The 24138-nt window shown below is 37.9% G+C and overlaps 1 protein-coding gene and 2 long non-coding RNA genes across 10 annotated transcripts; 2 read left to right on the top strand and 1 right to left on the bottom strand.

Moving 5' to 3' along the window:
* Positions 1 to 22: 22 nt before the first annotated feature.
* On the bottom strand, positions 23 to 23942 carry LOC126925294 (calcium-binding mitochondrial carrier protein Aralar1). Of its 8 annotated transcripts, none has more exons than XM_050740665.1 (20): positions 15893 to 16131; positions 15745 to 15826; positions 10543 to 10599; positions 10289 to 10431; positions 10069 to 10184; positions 9860 to 9999; positions 9655 to 9801; positions 9441 to 9582; positions 9277 to 9370; positions 8852 to 8887; positions 8133 to 8223; positions 7934 to 8009; positions 7600 to 7718; positions 7354 to 7524; positions 7116 to 7256; positions 6841 to 7035; positions 6649 to 6751; positions 5914 to 6004; positions 5406 to 5579; positions 23 to 5342 (listed from the first exon to the last, which is right to left on the bottom strand). In XM_050740665.1, the coding sequence occupies exons 2-20, from the start codon at positions 15775 to 15777 to the stop codon at positions 5333 to 5335; spliced, it is 2079 nt and encodes a 692-aa protein (XP_050596622.1). In that variant the 5' UTR covers positions 15778 to 15826; positions 15893 to 16131; the 3' UTR covers positions 23 to 5332. The 8 variants fall into 8 exon arrangements, with proteins under 8 accessions (XP_050596622.1, XP_050596623.1, XP_050596626.1 ...); XM_050740666.1 differs by having other exon boundaries at positions 15963 to 16131; XM_050740669.1 differs by lacking the exons at positions 15745 to 15826; positions 15893 to 16131 and adding exons at positions 12730 to 12945; positions 13025 to 13189.
* LOC126925878 (uncharacterized) lies at positions 12041 to 17323 on the top strand. Its single transcript, XR_007714164.1, has 3 exons — positions 12041 to 12182; positions 14415 to 14857; positions 16454 to 17323. It is a non-coding gene; the product is annotated as an uncharacterized LOC126925878 (long non-coding RNA).
* LOC126925887 (uncharacterized) lies at positions 21251 to 22223 on the top strand. The gene is made up of 2 exons (XR_007714181.1): positions 21251 to 21359; positions 21489 to 22223. It is a non-coding gene; the product is annotated as an uncharacterized LOC126925887 (long non-coding RNA).
* Positions 23943 to 24138: the final 196 nt, after the last annotated feature.

The raw sequence follows: 24138 nt of genomic DNA, 5'->3' as shown, positions 1-24138 counted from the left end.
GAATTGGATCACTGAACGAGCGTCTTTTAAATAATATTTATTCTGATTTTAAAATATATGCACAACAGCTTAGGTGTTATTCACAATTAGGTGTTTTCTTTCCTTCTTTTTTTCCTGCTTTTTTTGATTTACAATTGTATATATATATATATATGTATGTATATATATATATATATATATAATCTTTACAATTTGCAATGAGGTAAAACTAAGTTATCAAAGATATTACGACTGAGAATAGTTCGTAAGAATTGAATTCAAAATCGTCTAACTAATCGGCCTTCCGGTTTACCGTCAAGAATCTGACAATGATCACAGATCAGTAGAACGTCGATTCGATTTACGTCAACGGGGACAAGAAAGACCTAGTGTATAATATTTGATAGTTACATCATCGTATAATAATCGTTTCGTTAAATTATCTCTTATATCATTTTTTTTCTTATTTTCTTTTACTTTTTCCTTTATCATTATACGATTGGGATATGAGATGGTCGATCATGGAAGCGAGCTTAATTACTTGTGTTTGTTTCGCTTGAATAATATACATAATAATCTTTTGCTTTCTTTCAATTTAATTAGTTCCTTTAATCCTAATTCGCTTATTTAGTTCCCCTCTGATATTATATCTTTTGTGCAATCACGTAACTATTTTGTCTGTGTTGTTAGGTCTCCCGCTAACGAGTGGTCGTAACAGGCGAAACATCGAAGCCTGTGAACAGAGATCGAAATTCCAATATATATCAAATCTCCTCTTTTCTTCCTTAAAATTTTTAAACTATCATTGACCATAGCGAGAATCGTTGATTTACATTCGTTATTTTAATAATCTTGGGACCGGCTGATGCCTCTTGCCGACATCATTTCACATTTCGATCTCTGTTGGGACAGAACGTGAACGTTACCGGCAAAAACAAAGAACAGGTGTTCTTCAGAAACGCTCTGTGAACGAAAGCAAACAGTTTTTGCGTTTTAGGCCGTTTGGAGAAACCTTCGATTCAATATCTAAAATGAAACAACAGATTTTTCATGAAGCAATGCGATATGAAAAGTAAAATAGGAACAAAAAATGAAAAAATTTATTGGCTTGTTTAAGACGCTAGCTTTATGGATAGTAGAAATTGTTCAATTCCTTCGAGCCGCGTATCTGATTCTTCCTGTTCTTTTCTTCCCTTTAGCACAAGCTTGATAATCGCGTTCGCTGCGTATCTCTGTGTATGTATATATATGTATGTATGTGAGACGGCGAATATCTTCTGTCCTTCCATTAAACCCGACAAATATTCGTAGCAACATTAAAAATCGTGACGACGACGATAATAAAGAGATAAATCTTACTAAGAACGATGATTAGAGATTAGTGCAGAAATATCGAGAAAAATCGTTTCGACGATGTGGCGGTATAAAAACCAAAGTGTATTGAGCTGCGAATGCATACGACGGATTCCTGAACTTTTATTATTTTGTATGCTCCCGAACATCTACGAGTACTTTCCTACAATCAATCATTTCGACTCGAATTACTAAGCAAATAAAATCACTTGCAAAGAAAGATCGAACTGCCAAAAAAAGAGTAAGTTTAGCTTTAAAAATACTCATTTGGCACTTAGAACGTTTAGATAGTTGATTCTCTAACTTTTCATCTGTAGATAATCGATTATTAATCGTCGACCAATTACCAACGAAGCCTGTTATCGATTTTACAATTTTTACCGACCACACACTTTTTTATCAACTACAGATTAATCGAGTCGAACGTAACAGAATGTATTCCAGTATTCGTATTTGCACATTGTACATATCATATGCACGACACGTATGCATATCGGCCAAATATATTACATATGCAACATATGTATATACATCGAACTATGATCAGGATATTTGAGTTGATATTTCGGGCCAGAAAGCGATTCACTTCCGCATTTCAGTTGCCCCAAACGATAGATATCTCTGTACTCATTCTTGTCATCTTTTATGTACATGATCAACTTCGTTCTTCTGTTTGCACGTGATTTCATTGATCACTATACATCACGAAAGACAAAGAAAATACATCTTTCTAGCCTAGAGCACAGCACGTGTCTCTTCTCCTTCTATCCCATGATTTTCTGTTGCTTCGTTCAGTTATTAAAATATATCAATCATTTGAACCTGATACATATTGACAATATGTCAGCTCACAAGATAATACTTCGACGCTTTTAACAATTATAATTTCATTTGGGACACCCTCAGAGAGTTTGTTTCAATGATGAACGCTGTTTATCACTTTCAGAATAATCAAAGCTATCTAAGTTCTGAAGTCTAGTTTGGTCAGTACTATGTTAATTAAACTATATTAATTAAAATTATCTAATCTTACACAAATATAGATTCAGTATTTGAGATATATCTACGCTAATTCTAAACTCCAGAACTTAATTTACAAGTTGCCGCTTTAAAGGAAGACCAAGTTTGCCATAAAATTACACCGGGAAAGTAAACATATGTACTTCACGAAATGTTTGCTGTTTTCCATAAATTTGTACAGCTGTTCTCTGTCCCTCTTGCAGAAAACAAATAATTTTGTAGAAAGAATTTGGAAAAGCTGTGCCATGTAAAAAAATCGACTCAAGTATTATATCGAGGTCTGACAACAAACTCTTCCTTCCCCTTCGCTTTTGTAGGGAATGGCCCGAGATTTTGACCAAAGGGATTTCGACATGCACATAAAGAGGAATACGCAATAGCTGTTAGTGAAAATTACTAGTGAGTTGCATTTCGCTGAAGTCGATTGATACAACGATCCTCAATAACTCTACAAAGTCACCTGAATCAGTTCTGATCACAAACTAATCTCAAAAAGCGACAAATGAATTTATATAAACTAAAATACTTTAAAGCACTGTAGAACTCCATTTATTTATACTTCATTTATTGAAATGAAATTTTAATTAATACCCAATTAACTGCACTTTTACTATTTGGATTCACTCTGAATGTAAGCTCCTTTTATGTGGACGAAAATTATAGAGAATACAGAAGATTGATTAACTTCTACTGTATGCACTTCAATTATATAAACTGTTTTTCTCCTGACAATTTCAGATAAATAGAGTTCTACTGTATTTATTCTTTCAACAAAATGATGGAAAATAATGTCTAGATATTAATTTTAGGAATATCACGATGATATGAAAGGTCAGGCGACTTTGAAGCATGGTACAAATATTACTTTCACGAATCTGTGCCTACATACCTCGGAATGTTCGATCGAAAGCGTCGAAAGCTCGTCCCAAGCGACCTAATTTTCTCTACAGCAAGTACGAGCCGACGTGTATCGTTAAATAGTATACAATATCGAACTGCGGGAGGGAGCGTTTCACGGTCTTTGAGACCTCTCGACGAAAAACCAACGCGATATTGGTCAACCTGATCGTCCAAAATTATCAAAGACATAATCGCGGTAAGAAAAAAAACAGGAAATTTTTATACATTATTATTTGCATGTAAGAATTGAAGCAAATGTTTTTTATTTATCGGAGTTATTAAGTTATTGGAACATTACTCCCTTCGAATATTTTGGACGATCAACTAAATAATTCACATATAGTTTCCTCGATCCACGCGTGTGATATAAAATAGCTCGAGGCCCGCGAACGAAACTATGGACGGAGGATCCAGTCCTCCTTTTACCGTTTTAAAACACTCCTCGAGCTCTTGATAAATCCTTACTTACAAATAGAACTCGATTATCTTTGATAGGTAATACACTGAACGCGTGGAGGCCGCGCTGAATTGTTTCACAAAGCGAACGAGAACGTTTACAAAAAGAAACATATTCCAGGATGTTCTCTAGTATCATACGAGACTCTGGTCTCCGATCAGAATATTGTCTGAGGCAGGACAAAATAGGACGTAATCCCTAACAGTGTTAGAATCTCGTGCAATACAGAACATTTTTCACTAGCTTCCGGTAAAAAGGAAGAAACGTGTAAGGGCGTAGCCTCTTCTGATCTCGCTGTGCAATAGAACGAACAAAAGGTTACGTATTATTAAATCGGAACTTCATCGAAATTACAATTATCAATCCAAACGAAACTATTATATACTATTGTTTTATCGTATACTTGAGAGAGAAATAAAACGAATGGCAGTTGCGACTAGAAGAAGAGTAGAAAACAGGCGAACAACATGGCGGATTCTACAGCCGTTCGATAAAGTAGAGATCAATAAGTCGTGCAGCCCTCCTGGGGCTCTGTAAAAAGCTCTAAAAGCGATTCTATGGAGTGGAGAGAAACGGTAAGGCGATTTTGAAACCTGTAGGTATCCTTAGAAAAACGGAAACCCTCTCGTGAAGCCTCTACTTCCGCTACAATCGAATAGAACTCTACAAAAATAGTGTAAATTTTTCAACACACGGGACCGTATACGAACAAGTATGTCTTCGATCCACATATAAAAAGTAGAAAAAGTAATATAGCGGTCATGGCGGCGTAAAGCAAGGTTTGAAGCGCGAACCGGTTCTCTCTCGCTGAAAAGACTGGACTGAACATATTAACACGCCTAATTTCACCTTTCGCACAATTTCCATGAATAAACTATCAGTTCCTTCGTTTTCATCTCAAGAAATCCCACTGAAGCAAAGCGATATCGAAAAAGAGGAGTGTTATTGCCACATATTGTTTGAGGAAGTTCTTATTCGCTATTTAAAGTAGAGTGCAAAGAGTGAAAATGTGAGGATTACGAGATTATAGACAAAAGAAAGTATATAAAGAAGATAACTTCCTCTGCTTCTTCGCATCGCTAATCCATTCGAGCTTCACGCTTGCATGACATAAGCGTAAAGAGACAGTACTCGTCTTAACAATGTCTTAGGCTAAACCGTCCGTGTTTAACTTGTCTAAACCCTGTGTGTGACTTTTTCCATGGTTCTCTGTTATCATGGTTTCGATAAATAGGCTATCACCGAGGAGATTGTGCGCGTTGACGCTGCTCTTTCATTATCGATTCCAAATACACGTTAACCGAACTAGACTTAAGGAATCTCCGATAGCCTCCACCATATTTATAACACCTTTCCTTTACTCTCATGTGTGTAGTACAAGTATCAATTTGGAAGAATATCTCTCTTCTTCATGTCTTCCTTCTTGGTCTATCTCCTATATAATATCCTGCGTCATTCTGCCGGGATTATCTTATCTTATGGTGTTCCTTCCCGTCCAGGTTCAGCTTAGAAGCGCAATTTGCTAGGTCGATCGACGACGGGTTCCCGTTTTATCCAGTTCGTGATTCTGCGGAGCTCATTTCACTTATTCTTCTCAGAGAATCTGAGTTTTGAACGACATGATTACGGAATTCTGTAATGATGAGGGGTTCGCTACAAACATATTCATCTAGCTGAAGCAGGTTGGCGACGTTACTTTCTGATGCTAGTTGTTGCTTGGAACCTGGGTAGACATAGACCAAATTTCGTCTCGATTCCAGTGAAGATCGGTAAGGCAATCTGGTAGCCTCCTATGTGATCCGGATTCGTCGATCGAATTTCGTCTGCCATCCCCGTTGCAGGCACCTTTTGCTCCGATCCTGTAGGTCGACTGAAAACATTATTTTACACTATATTAACAAAAGATATATTAATCCACGTTATGGATGATGATGAATTTCTGGTTAGTTTCTGCTTCGATTCACGGGAAGTTGAAGCTATCAAACTGGTTACGCGAACAGAAACAGAATTTTGAATTCAGGAAGACGTACTTATCCAAAAAATAAGGAACTCCAAATGATTTTTTAATTCGCATGCACATTAATCACAGAAAATTTAAACAAAATGGATAAACGGTTATTGAAAGTAAATAAAAATTAATGGATGGCGGGAAGAAGCGTGTCGATACGCAAATAAAATAAAAGTATAATCATAAATGCACTTACGATCCTCCAAAATCAACTACGAAGAGCCTCTGCAAAAGCTCGTAGGTGAAAAGAGTAACGCCAAACTGAGGGGATGATCTGAAGACTCGTGCTGTAAAATGAAAGGATAAATTGAATACGATCGCTTGCTTCGTGTTACATTTTCACACACTGGTTCATACTCTTTGTCTGAATAAAGATTTGAATCCCAAATATGAACATGAATGTTATGACCTTTTATGAATGGACACATCTTCAGATTCAACATTCAATATACTCGAAAAATTTCCTTCCTAGGACTAAATTGACAACGTGATTAGTTTCATAAATCAACAGATAGTGGATAAGAATGAAATAAAAAATTACGTTACATGAGGATAAACCGTGAGAATGCAATGCTTTTTGATGACCACTCTGCATACAAAACAATGAACCTAGTAAAAGATAAGTTAAGACAAGAAAGTGGCTAAACAAAAGTAACAAGAAAGTGGTGGTTGGCTGGGAAATTGAAAAAAGTCACGATAACTGACAGGCAGAGAGAAAAAGAAGTACTCACTTAGAAGTAAGACGCCAGGTCATATTGGGGAAAAAGAATAGTCGAATGATGCAGCAGGGCCGACGCCCGCGCATGCAATCGACCAAATAAAAGATGTATTACTAACTTTCTCAATGTAGAACTTAAAATAAATGTCATGTCCCGCTATTGCTACGAATTTTCTCCCGACCCTAATATAACTTCAAAGTAGAACTTGATACCTGTGGCTCCTTTCCAGAACGCTCTCGGACCTTCCTCCTTGTAAATTTTCTTTGCACAATCTAGTACTCCACTGTACGTTGTCTGACCTCGTCTAGCCACAACCTAAAGATCAAATTAATATTATAATCTTTTATCTTCTCTCTTTCTTTCAAGAATAAAAGAGTAAGAAATGTTTAATATAGAAAATATACTTGTAATCTGGTCTTTATCACGTCTGCAGGAGTGACCAGCGCTGCTGCAGGAACACCAGCAATCGCACCAGATACTAGTAGCGACAGAGGAGTATTGTAACCTCCTTCATCGGCTAATCGTGCCTTTGTATGGGCGTACGACGGGAAGTAAATTGCGCTAAAGGGGATATCCCTTAAGAAACAAGCTTTTGCTCCCTGAAATATTAAGAGTTTCTCCAATTTTCTCGTCATATGAAATAATCGCTCCAATTGGATTATACTTATCGTATACCCACTTTATACAAGCCAAAGAGGCCTAACTCTTTGACGACAGTCCAAGCTCTAACTTTAGTTCCTCCTGCTATCTCACCAGCCACCTGTAACCGGATCTTGACAATTTCCAAAGGGTTCGTAAATATTACTTGAGATCCTCCAGCCTAGAGAACAAACAAAAATTCTCGATAAACTAGAATCATGGGGATTTATCGTCTACCGTAAGAGTGAAAGGTCAAGGGATGTTCATGGATCACTTACACAAGCCCCGGCTATAATTTCCCCGAAAAGGGGCAAATTGCTGTTTTTATCCATGAACTTATCTCTGACGAAATCGTTGACGGTCAACTTGATGGCCTTTTCTGGCGCTACGCCCATTAGCTGTGGTACCAAACCTCGATAAAGGCCGAAAAAGCCCTCGTGCCGGATCACCTGTCAAACGCAGGATACCAACTTCATAATTAACAATGTAGGCAGTGTATCGTGGCGAGACTTTTCGATTCCAACCTTTTGCAGGCAGTCAAAGCTGTTTCGGTACATCAGCTCCCCAACCAATGAGCCGGTCCTCTGGTTCTGCATCCTCGTCTTCACCAAATCGATAGGGTAGACGGCTGTAGCGCCGACAGCTAAAGAAAATATTCTCCATCTAGTCTTTTTTACTTGCAATACTACCATTGCTTAATTCCACTCCTGATAGAGTTGACGTTCCAAGTTTAAAAAAGCAATTTCCCAAATACTTCGTATTCATTAGCAAAATATTAGGGGAACTAGTAAATCTGGTATCCCAAAAACCTCCGTGGCTGGAAGAAAAGTAACAAATGGTGGGAACTGGCGGACTTACCTCCTCCTATGGATCCCAAAACAAAGCGATATCCGCTCTCGAGTATCTGCACTACCACGCCGCGGTCTTCAGGACTCTGAAACAAGAACACTGACTATTGAACAACGAAACTAACGTGATTTCGGTAACATAGATTGTTCTCAACGGTAATTCTGGTGTCAGCTGATTGGCTTGAGTATTCTTCTGCCACCACACTTACCGACACCGCTTTGATTTCAGCTAAGCGTTTCGTGATTTGCTTGAAATACTGCTCAGGAGTAATAGCCACGAGATCACTGTACATTATTTTCCTGAAATTCGAGAAAATGCGTGCTCAATATGCAGATCCGTAACCACGGCGAAGATAAAGCAGTTTAAGAAAACAAAAACTTGGGGGAAAGGATGAAAGAGATCGTTTCCAATTTAAAGATTAAAAAAAGAAAAGAAATATAAAAGAACAAGGTATTTCTAGGATGGTCGTTATAGTAAGGACGTCGATGGCACTGCTTCGAGCGATACTAAAAATGAAGATCCTGTCAATACAAGAGAGTTCCTTAAACATATCCTTAAGTCTGTCATAGCATCGGATAAAATGGAATATCGTTAGTGCCCACGATGTGCAAACGTTTACAAATACCATCATCCTAAGATAAATGCTAAAGAAAGTAGGTGAAGACAATGTGTATATTATCGATTTATGTACATACAAATACATTGGCAAAAGAAATGGGAATTGTCACTCTAAGAAACCAAACCTGGAATTTAGAAAAGAACGTGCATTAGAAATTTAGCTAAAAATGGTGGAAATCTTCAACTAATTTTTCTAAATTCATTGTTTCCGTATCATAGAGGAATTCCCGTTACTTTCGCGCGAGGCCAGCGTTTATGCGTTAGAACGAATTTATAGCACGTGATTATTCTTGTAATACAAAGACGCACCCAAGCCGCGAATCTGCCTCGTCATCTTCCGTAGATCTGATCCAGGCAGCGTAAACACGTAAACAAATGTATTCAATCATGGGAACTTTAATTGGCGTTCACAAAAGATCGGAAATTATTATGTGGAAAGCTTTTAGTTTCTTATTTGGTAGGCATAGAAGGCGGTTTTTAGAAATGATTGTTTCAGCAGGGATAATCTCCATCCTTCCTTTGCCAAGAGACACTCGACATTTTTTGGATGATGACGATGTTTGCTTGCTGGTGCAACGATAGCATCTTAATTCTATAATAATTCACATATTGCTTCTCGTTGACCAGGCCAGCGTGGAAAATCGTAATCGCACGTTTTACTCGTTCCACGTGACCTTTCTATGATCTATCGATGCCAAGGAGGATGGCTCGCTCTCGGGATTGGAGATACTCACCCAGTTTGATGTAGCAGGTCGCATAGTTGAAAAAGAATATCCACCTCCAGTGGCGTGATCTGCGACATCATTTGTGCGGAATAAAGGAACCTCTCTGAAACAATTGACCATTTTGTTACATTCCTTTTATTTTCCCATATTTACTAGGGATAAGAAGTAAATACCTTTAGTAACTTCTTCGAATCTATGGCCGTTCGTCGCGTTAAGGTAAATACGTTTAATAAGTTCCATATTGTGCAAGAGGGAATTGAACGCCATGAAATATGGGAAGCTGACTTTCCGTCCGCCCTGCCCGGTGCTGGCCGCCTATAATTATCGTAAATCAATTAACCATTCCTTTATACATCGATAAAGGAACACTCTAGATCGATTACTCACAGCAACTAAGTTATCCCTCACATCCTTAGTCAGCAAATGACTTTTGATACTCAGCATGATATCCTGAAAGTCTAGCGCTGAAATAAAACCCTGACCATCCTTGTCGAATTTCTTAAATGCCTCCACCGCGTATTCTTCGTGAAAATCCTAAAAATAGAATATCTTAACGCTTCAGAAACTGGAAGTTTCCCTATCAAGAACTTACGTGCAAGAATTGACTGAACTCCGCGTAGCTGATCAGTCGCTGCTTATCCTTTCCGAAATAAAGTTTAATGAAACTGCTGTCCATGTTGAAAGGCATCCGCCGATGGAGTTCAGTTTTCTTCATCACCTCAGCGAACTCATCTGCAGAGCAAATACAAGTTAGAAACTCGTTGTTAATTAATCGAGAATTTAGAAGGAGATTCTACGTACCAAATGCAACCATTCCATTTCCATTAGTATCGAACAGCTGGAAGGCTGTCTTGTACAGGGCATCTGGCACACAAAGAAGCCCTTCGAACGCTTGGAATTCAGCAAACGATATGAGCCTGTAGAAAAAGATACATTTTTATGTTTAGGATTTCATTTAGGAAATATCTTATAAAATTTAATTTTTCATGAACATAGAAAAGGATAAAGATTTAATACAAACCCATCTTTACTAGTATCGACGATACCAGCGAGCAGATTAACGGAGTCAGGATTGTAATCTGGATTGGTATAGAGTCCAAGGTAACTCCGGACAAAGTCAGACGGGGTCATGAACCACTCGCCATTCTTCTCTTGTGAAGCGTACTACAATTTTCGTTTACTTTTTATTTTCATTCGATATAACATAATCATTGGGTGTAATGGTGATATAATCATTGAACCTTAATTATTATAAGAGAACCAATAAAAATTTACCTGATTAAATATTTCATGGAGGCGTTCAGTATTTGCACGCTTTAAATATCCGGAACCCTAGAAATTACATATAAAATTAATAATCTTTTGAAAGAGGAGAATAATTTGAGACAAAAAATTGCCTTAAGATTAACTAACGATAGAATTGAAGTGTTCCACGAGTGACGTCGACTATCGACATTATCAATTCAAAGGTAGGAAGAATGACAGCGAATCTTGAGACATTACGTCAGAAGTTCAGAATTCAGCAATAATCGCTGGTGATTACAAACTTTACGAGCTTGATTATGGCTTGTACTACACGCTAGCACGCTAGCACATTAACAAACAACATAATGGCACTATCTCAAAGTGAAGGCAAATAACATCTATGAACCATGGGTTATCAGCGACAGAATTTACCGTCGCATAATACAAAAAGCATTTGCATTAAGTTGCACGTACAATTACGTAAATCGCAGATAGTATACATATATAATAATGAATCAAAAACACAGAATGTACTGCGATTTATGAAATCCCACATATAAAACCAAGACGAACCAGTGGCGCTACCATAGCATAACAAAATATAAACACAGCTGGTTCCATTAATAATATAACCAACGTTACATTAATGTACGTTTGACATTACAACAGCCATTCAATCGTATAGTTCAAAGTTCAAAGGTGAGATTGAACTTAAAAACGCCAGTCTAAAAAGGGATCACGATGTCGGTTGGCTCTGTCATTTAATAATTCTATCGAGTAGCACATGATGTGGTACTTACGCCACCGTAAGTAAACGGTTGTTAGCCATCGTAAGTAAGTAAGTAAACGGTGCTCGAAAATCCGAAAAACAAAGAAGGAACGCACAAAGTGTGTAAAGCGAATTTCCGACAGCGAATCATGGACTGAACAGGAAATTAAATTTACATAGATTTTTACGTTCGCATACTCTACCGAATAACAACCTTGAGACAGAAACTACACGTGCTCGTACATCCAATTATCAGAGAGTTCCGCTACTAATTGCGATACTCGCTCTTCTATCAAATAACTAACCTACGTACCGTAACTTCTATTTATGAAAGTTCGAAAGAAAAAACAAACATGATATAACCAGAGATAAGCGCGTTAAGACGATCAAATCTTTCTGACATTAATGTATGCAAAGGCGTGTCACGTACTGGTCGCGTGAGTAGCAGGCTGCCTCTATTATATTCGCTTTTTCACGGTCGCGCCACGTTCGAGAACTTGACGCAGAAAATAATGCAATGATATGACCCAGTCAGCCAGTGCGCCAGCATTGTGAAGACAATTCTGTCGTTCTATCAAGGAAATATGAATGGTTCCCAAAAATAATCCACCCATCCGTCAAATACAATATTTAGCAGATTATTTATTCGGTGAACGTTCTTGGTCAATTTTGCAAAACAGATAACACAGAGGTCGAAAGGTCGCATATTCATCATGTATGAGGAAGATAATATACGATACGATACGTGTCCATTGTGATCTATAAGGTAACAGAAGATGAAGACAAGAAAAGCTGAAGGATCTGGCGTCTCTTTCGGCACTTCCACGTGAACATAACACCAGAGAAGACACACCTGCATTCCCCACATTATATATCTCTGGATTCTTCTTTCTTTGATTCCGTAAGTAAAAAGGACTCCAATAAAAGTGAGACAGCCGCGTACAATATCTCTTCACGGCAACGGCGTTAACTGTTCTTTGAAATCAGCATGCTGGCGTTGAAAATGGCACAAAAAATGATCAGCAGGTGCTTCTGGGGAATAGTATGTGTGTAACGCATATGTGCGTTACGATGAGAGGATGGCAATGATTGAAAAGTGCGTGCTTCGCGCGCGGAAGTCACGATGAGACTGATTCAGCCTTGCTGTACGAAAAGAGAACGTTGCTACGACTCCCTCCACCGTGGCTATCTCAAAGACCATTGCCTTTTTCTTCGGGTTTCAGCGATAGCGCGTTACCTCTTCGCCTCCCCTAACTTCTTCGGCAAATAACATTCTTAAAGGATCCTAGAAATCCATGTAAATTGTACAATTGTTTATATACTCAGATATCGAAGCGTGAGATATTTTTAACTGAATGATTTCCTACTTGTTCAAATACCGTGGAAACGTTTTGGACGTTGAAGACGATCGCAAGTGGGTCGAAGCCATTACTGGCATCTTAACTTACATGGAAGCTTCCTGGCTTTTTTATACTGTCTACATGTCCTCAATCTCATTCCAACTCTTTTTTGCTTCCTCCAACTGCACGCGTCCATTTCTCATCTCTTCTCCTGACGCTTCTTTTTATTTTCTCTTCGTGTAGTCCCCATATATCAGCAAGAATTCCCGTTTCTTCTGCTCCTAATTTCTCTGCTATCTTTTTTTCTCGCAATTTCCTTTGTTTCTTTGAATGGAAAGCAGATCTGTTAAACGCCACTAGTTATCTCGATCATTGTCAAGAGCAGGTATTTTTGTGTACTCACGAGCGCGTGCCTTGGCTAACCAGCGGATCAGTTGCTTCCATTTTGCAACGCCACGTGTTACATAATCCCGTAAACTGGTTCCCAACGCAGATGCACGTGTCGTTTATCGACGTACGTTAATGAAACCATTAATTAACTATTTTTTCACACTCTTATAACGTATATCAGATACCTAAGATAAACGCCAAATGAACATCTAAATAATATATACAGCAGATAGCTTATAATTGATAATAATTGCTAATAATTGAAATTCTACATCAATTTGAGCTAATTTTATTCTTGACAACTCTATTAGGAACCTTTATATCGATAACTTCCTTGTATCCGAAACAAACTCTAATTCTTTTTCCTGATATTATACATGTATGTAGCATTTACGTGGCTTAATCAACATATTGACATTGGGAGACCTGAATCGATGTCTTGCGCTTTTCAAGCACTATCGGCGGCAAACCGGAAACGATATTTTTCATTTTTTCAAGCGTTGCCGTATTTTTCATTTGCATATTTACCTTGCAAAATTGTGCGGAAGGTGAAACTACATGCATGCGGCAGTACACCGACGTGAAAGTATTAAAAAGTGAATCAGAGGCAACCTCCTTCCGCAAAAGATCTGTGTAATCAATAGATAATAGAAGAGTGACGCCCAGAGGATTTCCTGCCATGTTTAACACGTGATTTACAACGACCTGTATAGATACATTCATCGGCGTTGAGCGTGTGTTCGTTTCAGGGAAACTATAAGTTTCCCTGGTGCAACTGAGATTCTATCAGTGCACAGAACTCTGATTAGAGCGATGGTCGAGTTTAATGGGCATCGTTTTACCTCCGCTGGCTTGCGACATGATTCAAAATGGCGCGATTTATTGCCATATTTATTGCCATCGTGTGTTCTGCGGCCTGCAGTCGAGCCTAAAATACGCAAACACTTAACTAAAAATAGCAGTAATTAAAAAGAATGATCGGAAAGAATGCTGACAGCGTTTTAAGAAAATCAATTTCTTATTCTATCACGTGGAACATTTTTTATAATTAGGACCAAGGCCACTCGACCGTTATGTTAGCCCTACATATATTACAGCGAGTCGTGACTAACACGCATCACATCATCTTTTCCAACTTCCTTATGCCAATAACGAACGTTGAATTTGACTGACAATTATTCTCATGAACTGAACATTTCGAAGAATTTAAATTCGTAATGTCAAGGCCTGCCATTTCCGCTGCGTGTTGAAGTCAGGGTCACTCGGATGTGTTAACAGTACCAAGAAAACTGTATTATCTGATTGCCCGTATCGCGATACTGTTAACACTGAATTACTTAAATACTCTTCTCGTTATCAGTTACATCACGCTGTTGAAGCTTTCTCTTTGTTCCCTTTTTCAGATATGAAAGCGAACGGTGGGTACGTTTGACCGTGGCAGTCTAGACGGCTTCCAATACTAATTCCAGTAATTCCTCTTCACGGGCCATCCTCGTTTCCCATCTAATCGGTCAGATCTCTGGGAACGGTCGAAAAGGTCTTGGAAAAAAAGGAAAAGAAGCAACAGGTGTGCCTCGAGAAGGTAAGAGCGAGTACAAAAGCGACGACAGATAATCCGATGCGACTGTGTACGAGTCAAAGATCTCGTATTGGATCGGAATAGGCACGTACATATATACCTAACTTGGAAGGCATCTAATGCGGTTAAGGAATTTCAGTCTGCTGTCGGGAGCCACCGATGGATTGGGCTGCGGATAATCTCGACAAAAACAAGATTACACGTTTACGTAATGAACCGACTTGAACAATTGATATTACACCGTCATTCTTGGCAATTATCTATCTGGTTAGCTTGTAATTTTAGTTACACTAATCATTGGTATCATTTCAAAATAATCTACCTCTCCTCTAACAACCTTTTAACGACGTTCCTTCTTTTTCTTGGAACACAAGCTTTTATACTAGCCTTGGTAATTTTGTTCTCACGAGAATCGAAGACCAATTGACTTGGAATTTGTTTGCACTACTTTTAACATGTCTTGATGATCCTAAGATTTTTAAAGAATGTTATTTCCTTCGGAAATTAAAATCGTAGACTTCAATGTCTCGTCTCATATCTCCTGTAAATAATACTAATATTGACTATATTTTAATTTTTAATAAATCCTATTTTATGCTTACTTCCCTAGACATAGATTCAAAGTATATTTTTTTTAATAGTATTTAAAAAAGCCTATTTTCTCTTTAGAAACTCGGGACATATTTTAATGTCTCTAGATTTTCTAGTCTTATGATCGATAAGAACGACATTATCAACTCAGATATCAGATATCGGATATCGAAGAGGAAGATCGCCTCTGACAATTCTTTCCTACCATAAGATTCAATTAGCACCAAAGCAGATACTTATTAGCGGAATAGTTCCAACATACAGCACGTATCATGTAACAAAACTCGCATTCAACCATCAACCGCATTCCAATCAAATTACTTCACTGTTTTTCGAGCCCCACTGGCACTTCCTCGAACAAATCGCTATTCCCACATCTCTTCTCCGTTTTCCTGTTTCGCCCCAGATATCTAGACTAAACAACAAATCGCAATTTACAATTCACACTGACGACGATCCGTTTTTCGCAAAATTATAATTAGAGAAATCATAGTGCACCATTAATAGCGACTTGGAAATTACGAATTTCAATGTAAAAGTGGCTTAAAATGATCCCAGCTGACCTCTTCGTAAACGCCGTTGTTCTTCTGATACATTCTCCCTTCCTCATCCAATTTTCTAGTTCAACGAGTAAGAGTCCAACACCTGAGAATTCAATCAGTCACTTATTTTTATTAAATGCACATAAACGCGATAAAAAAAGAACAATACGTTTTTCGGTGCCGAATCACATGACGACGATATATATAAGTGGATCGTGCCGCCTCCAGAGAGAAGTTACCTCGAGAACGATCCAGGCGTGACTGGCGGTGAGCCCACGGCCGACCTCACGAGTTTCACAACGCAACTGGTGCAGGTTCACGCTGGGAGGTGGACACGAGGTCCCCGACCCTCTTACGGGGAAAACTGTTACTGAACTTATTTTCCAGCTGATCTCAAACAGACGGCTGCATCCTCTTTCTTATCCTTTTTAGACATACATAAATTTTCCTTCTTACTTCATACCAATAATCTTCTCTTTTTCTGCGAATAAATTGAAACTTCTATGAATCCTTAATAAATTCTTTTTTTTTTTTTTTTGTATTTAATAGACTGCTTTTAATTATTGTTAATGAAAATTAGGGAACGTTAATAAAACAAACATCCTTTCTCTTATAATTTTTTGATATGTATATACGTATGTATTTTACTTTTTAATGCATATCAACCTTCTTCTTCTTCCTCTGCGAATAAATTTAATCATAGAGAACTTAGAAAATCAATAATTAATAGGAGATCAATTGGAAGACCAAGGTGACTAAAAGGACTGGAAACGTGTCGAAGGAAACTGCGGCAAAATCGGATTCCTGGCATGGTCGACCCGATTCTGCGACTGAGTCCAACGTGTCCGAAGCCAGGGAATGCAAAGTCTCGCGGTTAACCTGGATATATCTGCGCATCCAAGCCAAACTAGGATCCTGGACTTACCCAGATCTAAGTCAAAGAAACGATCAACATGAGAAACCGGTTGAAACTAATCCAGAACAGTACGCTTGCGTGTCTTAAAAAAGTGATGATTCCTGATTACATGATGCTGATGCAACAATTCTATCATATTTCCAGTCGATTTTCTGCGCAACTGACTTAAATCCTGAGCACGAAAATTATAAGACTTCTTGACAACGTACTATGCTCTTGTGGAACGTGTATCTCCTCTTAAAAGTTCTGAAAAGTTCAGGTAATTCGATATATTAATACATTTTCAAATAAAATATTACTTGCTAATTTCAAACTAAATTTCCTATATTTCAAATTACATTTCCAAAGCCATAAACCTTTCAAAAATCTACGTTACGAAGCTATATTTCCAAAATCATCAATTTTAAGAGAATCTATATTACAAATCTACATTTCCGGAATTGCCAGTTTTTAAATATTTCTAAAAATAATTGTTAACTCGAAAGAAGATTCTATTTGTAAATATTAGTCTAACTCTTTTGAAAGATGATCAAGATTTGTCAAACCAAAGGATGTCAACAACGTGATGAAACAAATTAGCTGTAGATAAAGCGCATCGCAGATGCGTCCCGATAAATATAAAATTGAAACGTACCTCTATCGATTTTAAAAAATAAAAAAAGAAGTGGGAATTATCTGAAGATAGGATTGAAAAGGTAACGCGAGTTCGTCAGTAAATCGAACGAATTCACGGTAGAATAATGCCGTGGCTGGGATAATAATACCCATATCCAGGCCTCGCGTTATGCGAAAGAAATTGGGTCAATGCGAAGGGAACAGCGTTGAACTCAGGATGAATCTCGCAATCGTGAGAGAAACGCATACCATTTTACTAGAAAACTGTACGTTTCGGAAAAAAATTCCACGGCGTTTTCAGGTCAACGACGAGCCTTTTCAACGAGACAGCAGTACACAATTCATTGTATATAAACGGTTCCTGCTTCCCTTGTTCTACTTTTATCTTCAATTTTCTTTCTCTTCTTCCTTCTCGTATCATTTCAAACTTAACGTTATAGATACCGTAGTTATTTCATTTTCTTTTAACATTCTTATGGAATGTTATTCTTATATCTTATATCTTACATCTTATTATTATTATTATGTTATTCTTATATCTTATATCTTATGGAATCCTAGGGAATATTAAATACAGGTTCAGTTATTCGCTATAGATGACTATACTCTAGAATAACGGTAGACATTGGTGAAGGTAGAGGGTGAAATTACGGCAGAAATCGAAGACCAAGAGGTGCCTTTAGGCACGTATCCAGCGTATAAAAGTATATGTAGACTGTATCTTGTGCTAGAAGATAGTATGAACACGTATTTATACTGCCCCGAATATAAATCTCGCGTCCTATATTATTTATAATTGTCGGTTGGTTATCACTTCTAAAAAAAAAAAAAACTCTACATGATCTGTTTAGTCTTGTCGTAGTTTGTTTTTAGTAATAAATTAATTGGAATGGAAAAGAGAAAGGCGGCTGGCAAACGTATTTGTGAAGACATTGACAAAATCAAGGTTCAGATATTTGCGACAAGAGTTAGAAAAATATTAAGATATAATTGTTTGCAGGGATATAGAGTTTTAGGGAGGGTGTTGAAGTGGTCACCACTTCTACGAAAACTCTACATCTGGTCTTTTCAGTTTTCTCAAGCGCTGAAGCCATCGACACCATATAGACAAAAGACTGGCACGAGGGCAGACCATAAACAATAGACAGGTGTAACGTAAATCACATCAGAGACCAGGACACACACACACACCGCGGGCAGGATGGTGTCCCGGTCGGCATACCTCGAACCCGATGGACCGATGAGGGAAACACATGGCGACCTTGGCGACAATGTATATTGTCGGAGTACCTGAGGATTCATTTATGGTCTAACGGTCCTTCCACCAAATGTTCTAGAAGCGTAGCAACGGTCATGTACGCCTACAGGGTAGTGGGGATAATGAGAGAACAGATGTGACCGAAAGTAAAAAGATTGTAAGAGTCTCACTCTCGAACGGTCACGGCTAGAGCTCAGAAGTGTCTTATAAGTGTATAAACGAAGGAAAAATAAAGTTTTCTTCTTTCTTTTAAAATTTCCTTTTATTTTACGTGACACAGGCGACGTTGGCTTCGGGGTTTTTCAGTTATAAGGTAACACTGCTAGCGTGCGGATCTGGACCAGCTCAAATTGTATTCCTACTTATTAATACACTTCTCTATTAAATATATATTTTCTACCTTACACTTTATCCACGCGTTTTCTCTCTTTATACATCTAATAACCTCAACAGTAATATATATTGTTGGACAAAACTACCATTCCAATAAAAAATACAAATCTCTTCATCGCTACATCACGATCTTCTCTTTACTTCCAAATTTCAGAACGTCGATCAGATTCAACGTTGAACCGATTCAGCAATTGCTGCTATCGTTCCACGCCGATTACTTACTAAAACAGATTTAAAAAATTGGAGATTTTTTTATCTAATTAATTGAGGAAAAGAAAAAATAAGTAGAACTAGACGAGACTGGATGATCATGGTTTTTACGCAATGTTGTTCGCGCAAAATACGATGGTCGAAATTAGCACGGCCTGAAAATCTCGAGTCGCAGTATTTTCGGTCTGCGAACCGCTCCACTGCGAGCTTTCGTAAGCCACCAAAGGCTATTGACTCCATAACTCCATCATCAGACCAAAAAAAAACATTCCACTCAATTATGAAAGTTCCAATAAACGTCTGAAACTACCTTTAATTTTATATTAATTACAAAATCATTTCATCAACTAACTACTATTAATATCAAACTGCGAATCATCAGAAAACATAGTTCAGTATTTTCTTATCTGTAACGCTACGCTACTATCCTAATTTTAAAGTTGCAAAAACCTAAAATGCTCCTTATCTCTTCATTAATTGTGCTACAATAATTCTTATCAGTATATTAAATCTCATTATATAATTTCCCGCTAATAGATTATCAGCTGACAGCCCAATGATTATTTATCAAATTATGTCAAAGCGAAATCGCAAGTCGATACGAAATCTTTACGTATTACGAAATTATCGAGTCGCGATCGGATGTTGTATTTTATCTTGAGAAAAATCATGACTTGCGCAGAAAACAGTTACGGCAATGCGGTGTATTCTTCGCGACAGATCTTCCTGGAACCGATAATAAAATTGATTCACCAGTAGGAACAGTCGCTACCACTCATCTGCTGTACAAATTACATACGTGGCGAATGAATTAAAATAAGTAGACGATTTCAGTTGATTACCTCGAATGTTTATCGCCAATGTGAATACGACCTTGAAGTAATCGTAATTGTCGTGTGCGTGACGTTTCTGATGTTTACCAACCTTTATCAAGCCTAAAGAAAACTATCGATGCATCGATAAGCACATTTTACGTTTTCCAAAATAATATTTTATATTCAGTGACAAATTGCTCGAGCAATAACTGCTTTTAGATAGGAAAATGGCGACGAAGGTCGCGGAATCAGGATTTAAATCGCTTGCGAAATAATGCGACTTTAGCCTTCTCTGGCCGACTTTTTAGAGATTCAAGCTTAAAGTTCGTGTACTGGCTGCAGGAAGTAAACTTATGCTTCTTTTGTAATCGATTTTTTTCGCTATTAATAATCCTAAAAAATAAAAGTAATCGGCAAATAAATAAAATTCATCAAAATCTGAGAAATCGATAAAAAACGCATATTGCTCTAGTAACTAGATTATTACATGTTAAGGAATCTCGTCATATTTCAGCTTGTTTTTCCACGATAAAAGTAGACAATAAACACGGGTGTTGTGAAATCCGGGACACGATAAAAAAGCCTCGCTGGGAGTTCGATAAACGAACCGGTCAACGCACGCAGTTTCCAAATACTAAATAATATACGGTGTTACTCAAGAACGAGCGATTAGAAAGTACCGCAACAAAGAAAAGAAAAACAGACTGTATACTGCGATAATATTCGTTGAGTGTCATATTACGCTAAGAGATGTGTCTTTCTCTATCAATATTATTGTTACTGTTATTGTTAAAATTTACGCAAGTACGATAGATTGGTAATTGTTTGTCACGTGTATAGTCGAGGCTGTTAATCTGCAATTAATTTCCTTCCTGTATCTTAACAACAAACGCTGCTAGCACAATCTGAAAATACAGTTCGTTAGATCGCTAAAGTGATACCGGTTTCTACTGGTTTCCAGCGCACTTTAACGTCACCAATGGTATTCATTGAAACGAAAAAAGAATAAGATGGAAATATGATGAATAACGAACTGTTTCTATAAATAAAATATCTCTGTTTTATTGTAAGAGGAATGAAATACGTAATACAGCGCTTTTTTCGTTTGAAAAATTATACGAAATCGAAGAACCTACTGCGACAATTTGTTTCGATACTTCGATAATGGAATAAAAGACATTCAAACTCATAAGAATACTATTACGTGAATTTCTGGATTCAAGAAATTATTTATGGCGACGTCTGAACACTAAATCGCATTCTCGATGTTTAATATGATCGAGGGATATCGATTGCTCGATACAGAGACATATCAATAATCGATACAGCTATGTACGATACATGTGTATATCGACCAATAAAAATATCGAATATGTAGATATATAATTTATCTAAATTCTGTTTTTGATGCAAGAAAATAAATCGATATGTAAGTACGTATATCGATTAATCGAAATATCGTATATATCGATAAGATAGGAGAAAATAAAAATTTGGAAATTTATAAATTTTGTTTCCGATGCAAAATGTCATATATCAATCGGTACTTGAAAATAAGATTTGAAAGTACAACACAGAAGGATTATTGCGCTCATCACGTTCAAAGCGATTGTAAGTAGTAGTACATATATCGTTCGATTTGGATCGAATGTCTGCATTCCCCACGCTTGTTCCTGCATCTCTAGAAATAGGACACTTTCAGCGATTTCCTCGACCACTTATGTAAGTTATGCGCCAAAATTCTTACACATCGAGGTTACTGTACTGCTTAGTTACTTTTCCACTATTCCCCAGTTACCTTAGATTGTCATCTCAACACCTAAATAATACAATCGTCTACCGCAGTGCAGTGTGGAGGTACTCGAAATATCTTTCCAAAACAACTTCGAAACTAGCGAAAGTTTCGTAGTTATCGAACTGTTATTCTGTTACCCTAAATGTGCGGGCCCCAGAAATCGGTAAATAGAATTTTACATTTCCTGCGTAAACTACACTTTGCGGATTTCATCGAGAGGCTAGTTAACACCCACCCAGCACTAAGTGCTCGATGGGTTCGCTCTAAAGTAAACATCTAGTATCAATCAGCAACACCAGAGGAAATGCGCCCACGAGGGTACATAAGTACAAGATTGGAAAGAATAGATTCCCTCCTCATGAAAACCCTGGGACGGAGAGTTAGCATATAAGGACCAGGCGCGGCTTTTACAACCAATCTTCAAAGAGTCTTCATCAGGGCGTCATGTTATACTCTCCATGTTATACTACAGTGTGGAAATAAATCAACTAAACATAATATTATTCGGCATAATCTACCTCTCCACCTTGAACGTTAATAACGTTCACGATATCAACCGATCAATTGCAACCTGACTGATCGTCGCCTAGTTGAGAATTTGCAACACATACTGTATCAAGTATTGTATATCGTAGTAGCCGTTGTATTTTTACATTCATTTCAAACTTTTCCAACATAATCATGGTAGTTGAATCTCATTACAGTTTTGATGAAATTTCAATATTATGTTCAAAGACTTTCATAAGTCACTGTACATCGTACATGTTATCAATGGTAAAAAAAAAAAACAGATTCTTTGGTGTACATGTCGTCTATTCATCGCTACGGGCAATCTGTGGTACACAGGATGTTAACAATCATAGTAATCATCCAGTAACATTAGATGGAAGAGAAGGCGAGGGGATGATAAAGGGAATGATAATAGACGCTTTGGTGAAAAAAGGGTGCGTGAAAAGGGAAAGAAGAGGGATTGCGACGAAGATATCAAGATCGAGAGTGAGGATTGCGACTGAAGTCCTGGTGACCTCGAAAACAAGACGGCCTCGCGGCCGGAGACTCCAGAGGATCGATATTCGCACCGCCATTCGTGGACACGTCCAACTCGATGCAGATGTCACTCGGCCAGTACCGCTTCCGTCTCTACGGCAGAGCTCGATGAAAATCAAGCTAAAGCCGAATTTACACCTTTTCACTTTGGATGGTCATCACGGATGATTCATCGAAAAACATGTTTCATCCAGAGTGACTAGTGAATAGATTAAAATCAATCTCTGCTCTTGATTTCTTGAATGGATGATTCATTCGTAGTGAGACGATTCGGACAAGTTTAATTATATTTTATAATGTGCGTGCATGCTGTTATAAGTACGGTTATACTAAATACATATCTAGATCACCAGTCCGCATTTCTATGACACGTATCGCACGAAATGAATATGAATTTGGCCGATTGTTACCATTTCCTGGGCAGTCCTTTATTACAAATTTTAATAACAAATAAGAGAATGGAACAGGAGAATAAGACGTATTTTTTAAGAAAGGAGAATAGAAAAGACTATACTTCGTTTCAAGATCTATCATTCTACTGGATCAACCTAAAGAAGAATATTTCAGTAAACTGTATAGATACTCCAGCTTTTATCTTTCACATTCACTATAAAAAAATTATTTGTGATGATCATCCAAAGTGAAAAGATCTAAATTCGGCATAACCGGAAAATCAATCGTTCGAGGTGCAAGCAATAAACAGCATGAATAAAGCCGGAAAGAAGCATCTCAATTTTGAGAAAGACGGTGTACCTCGAGCGAACGTTATGTCGAGACGGCGTACCGCGTAACCAGGTGAACAGATCGGCAAAACTTACCCACCTCTTGGCAGGATGCTCGAACGAGAAGCGAGTCCATCAACATTCCCAGCAGGAAGCTTTTACCTCGATCGGTCCCTGCACGCACGAGTTTGTCGCAAAACTCGAGGACAAAAGATTCAGGACACCTAAAGAACGATACAGGCTCGCTTCTATAAAAATCAACTTTGGAATTTTTCAAATCGACGTTCGACGACACACTCTCACACACACAGTCACACACCGGGCCACAACACCAGAGGGAACTCAGTAGTGAGCTTCTTCACCGTCAATCTATCCAAAGAGTCGCGACGCACTCTACGAAACGCTCACCTGTTCTTTGAAAACACTTGACGAAACGGAAGCTGCCATACTACTGTGCGTCAACCAGTCAACTAACGCCATCTTGTCGATCATTCTATCATTCGCTAGTGGCACTGGCGAGCTTCAAAAGCGCGCTACTTTTTGAATATTGTGTTTCATTATCGATCGAGTTATCTCTCAAGAGTTATCTACGTTTATCTACGTTTTCCTAAATAAACTCGTTTTATCTGTTTATATACCTTTAA

Source organism: Bombus affinis, chromosome 16 (genome assembly GCF_024516045.1).
Source record: "Bombus affinis isolate iyBomAffi1 chromosome 16, iyBomAffi1.2, whole genome shotgun sequence".
NCBI classification, from domain to species: domain Eukaryota; kingdom Metazoa; phylum Arthropoda; class Insecta; order Hymenoptera; family Apidae; genus Bombus; species Bombus affinis.
The sequence above is the reverse complement of the archived record's forward strand: the minus strand, read 5'-3'. Positions and strand labels throughout refer to the sequence as shown.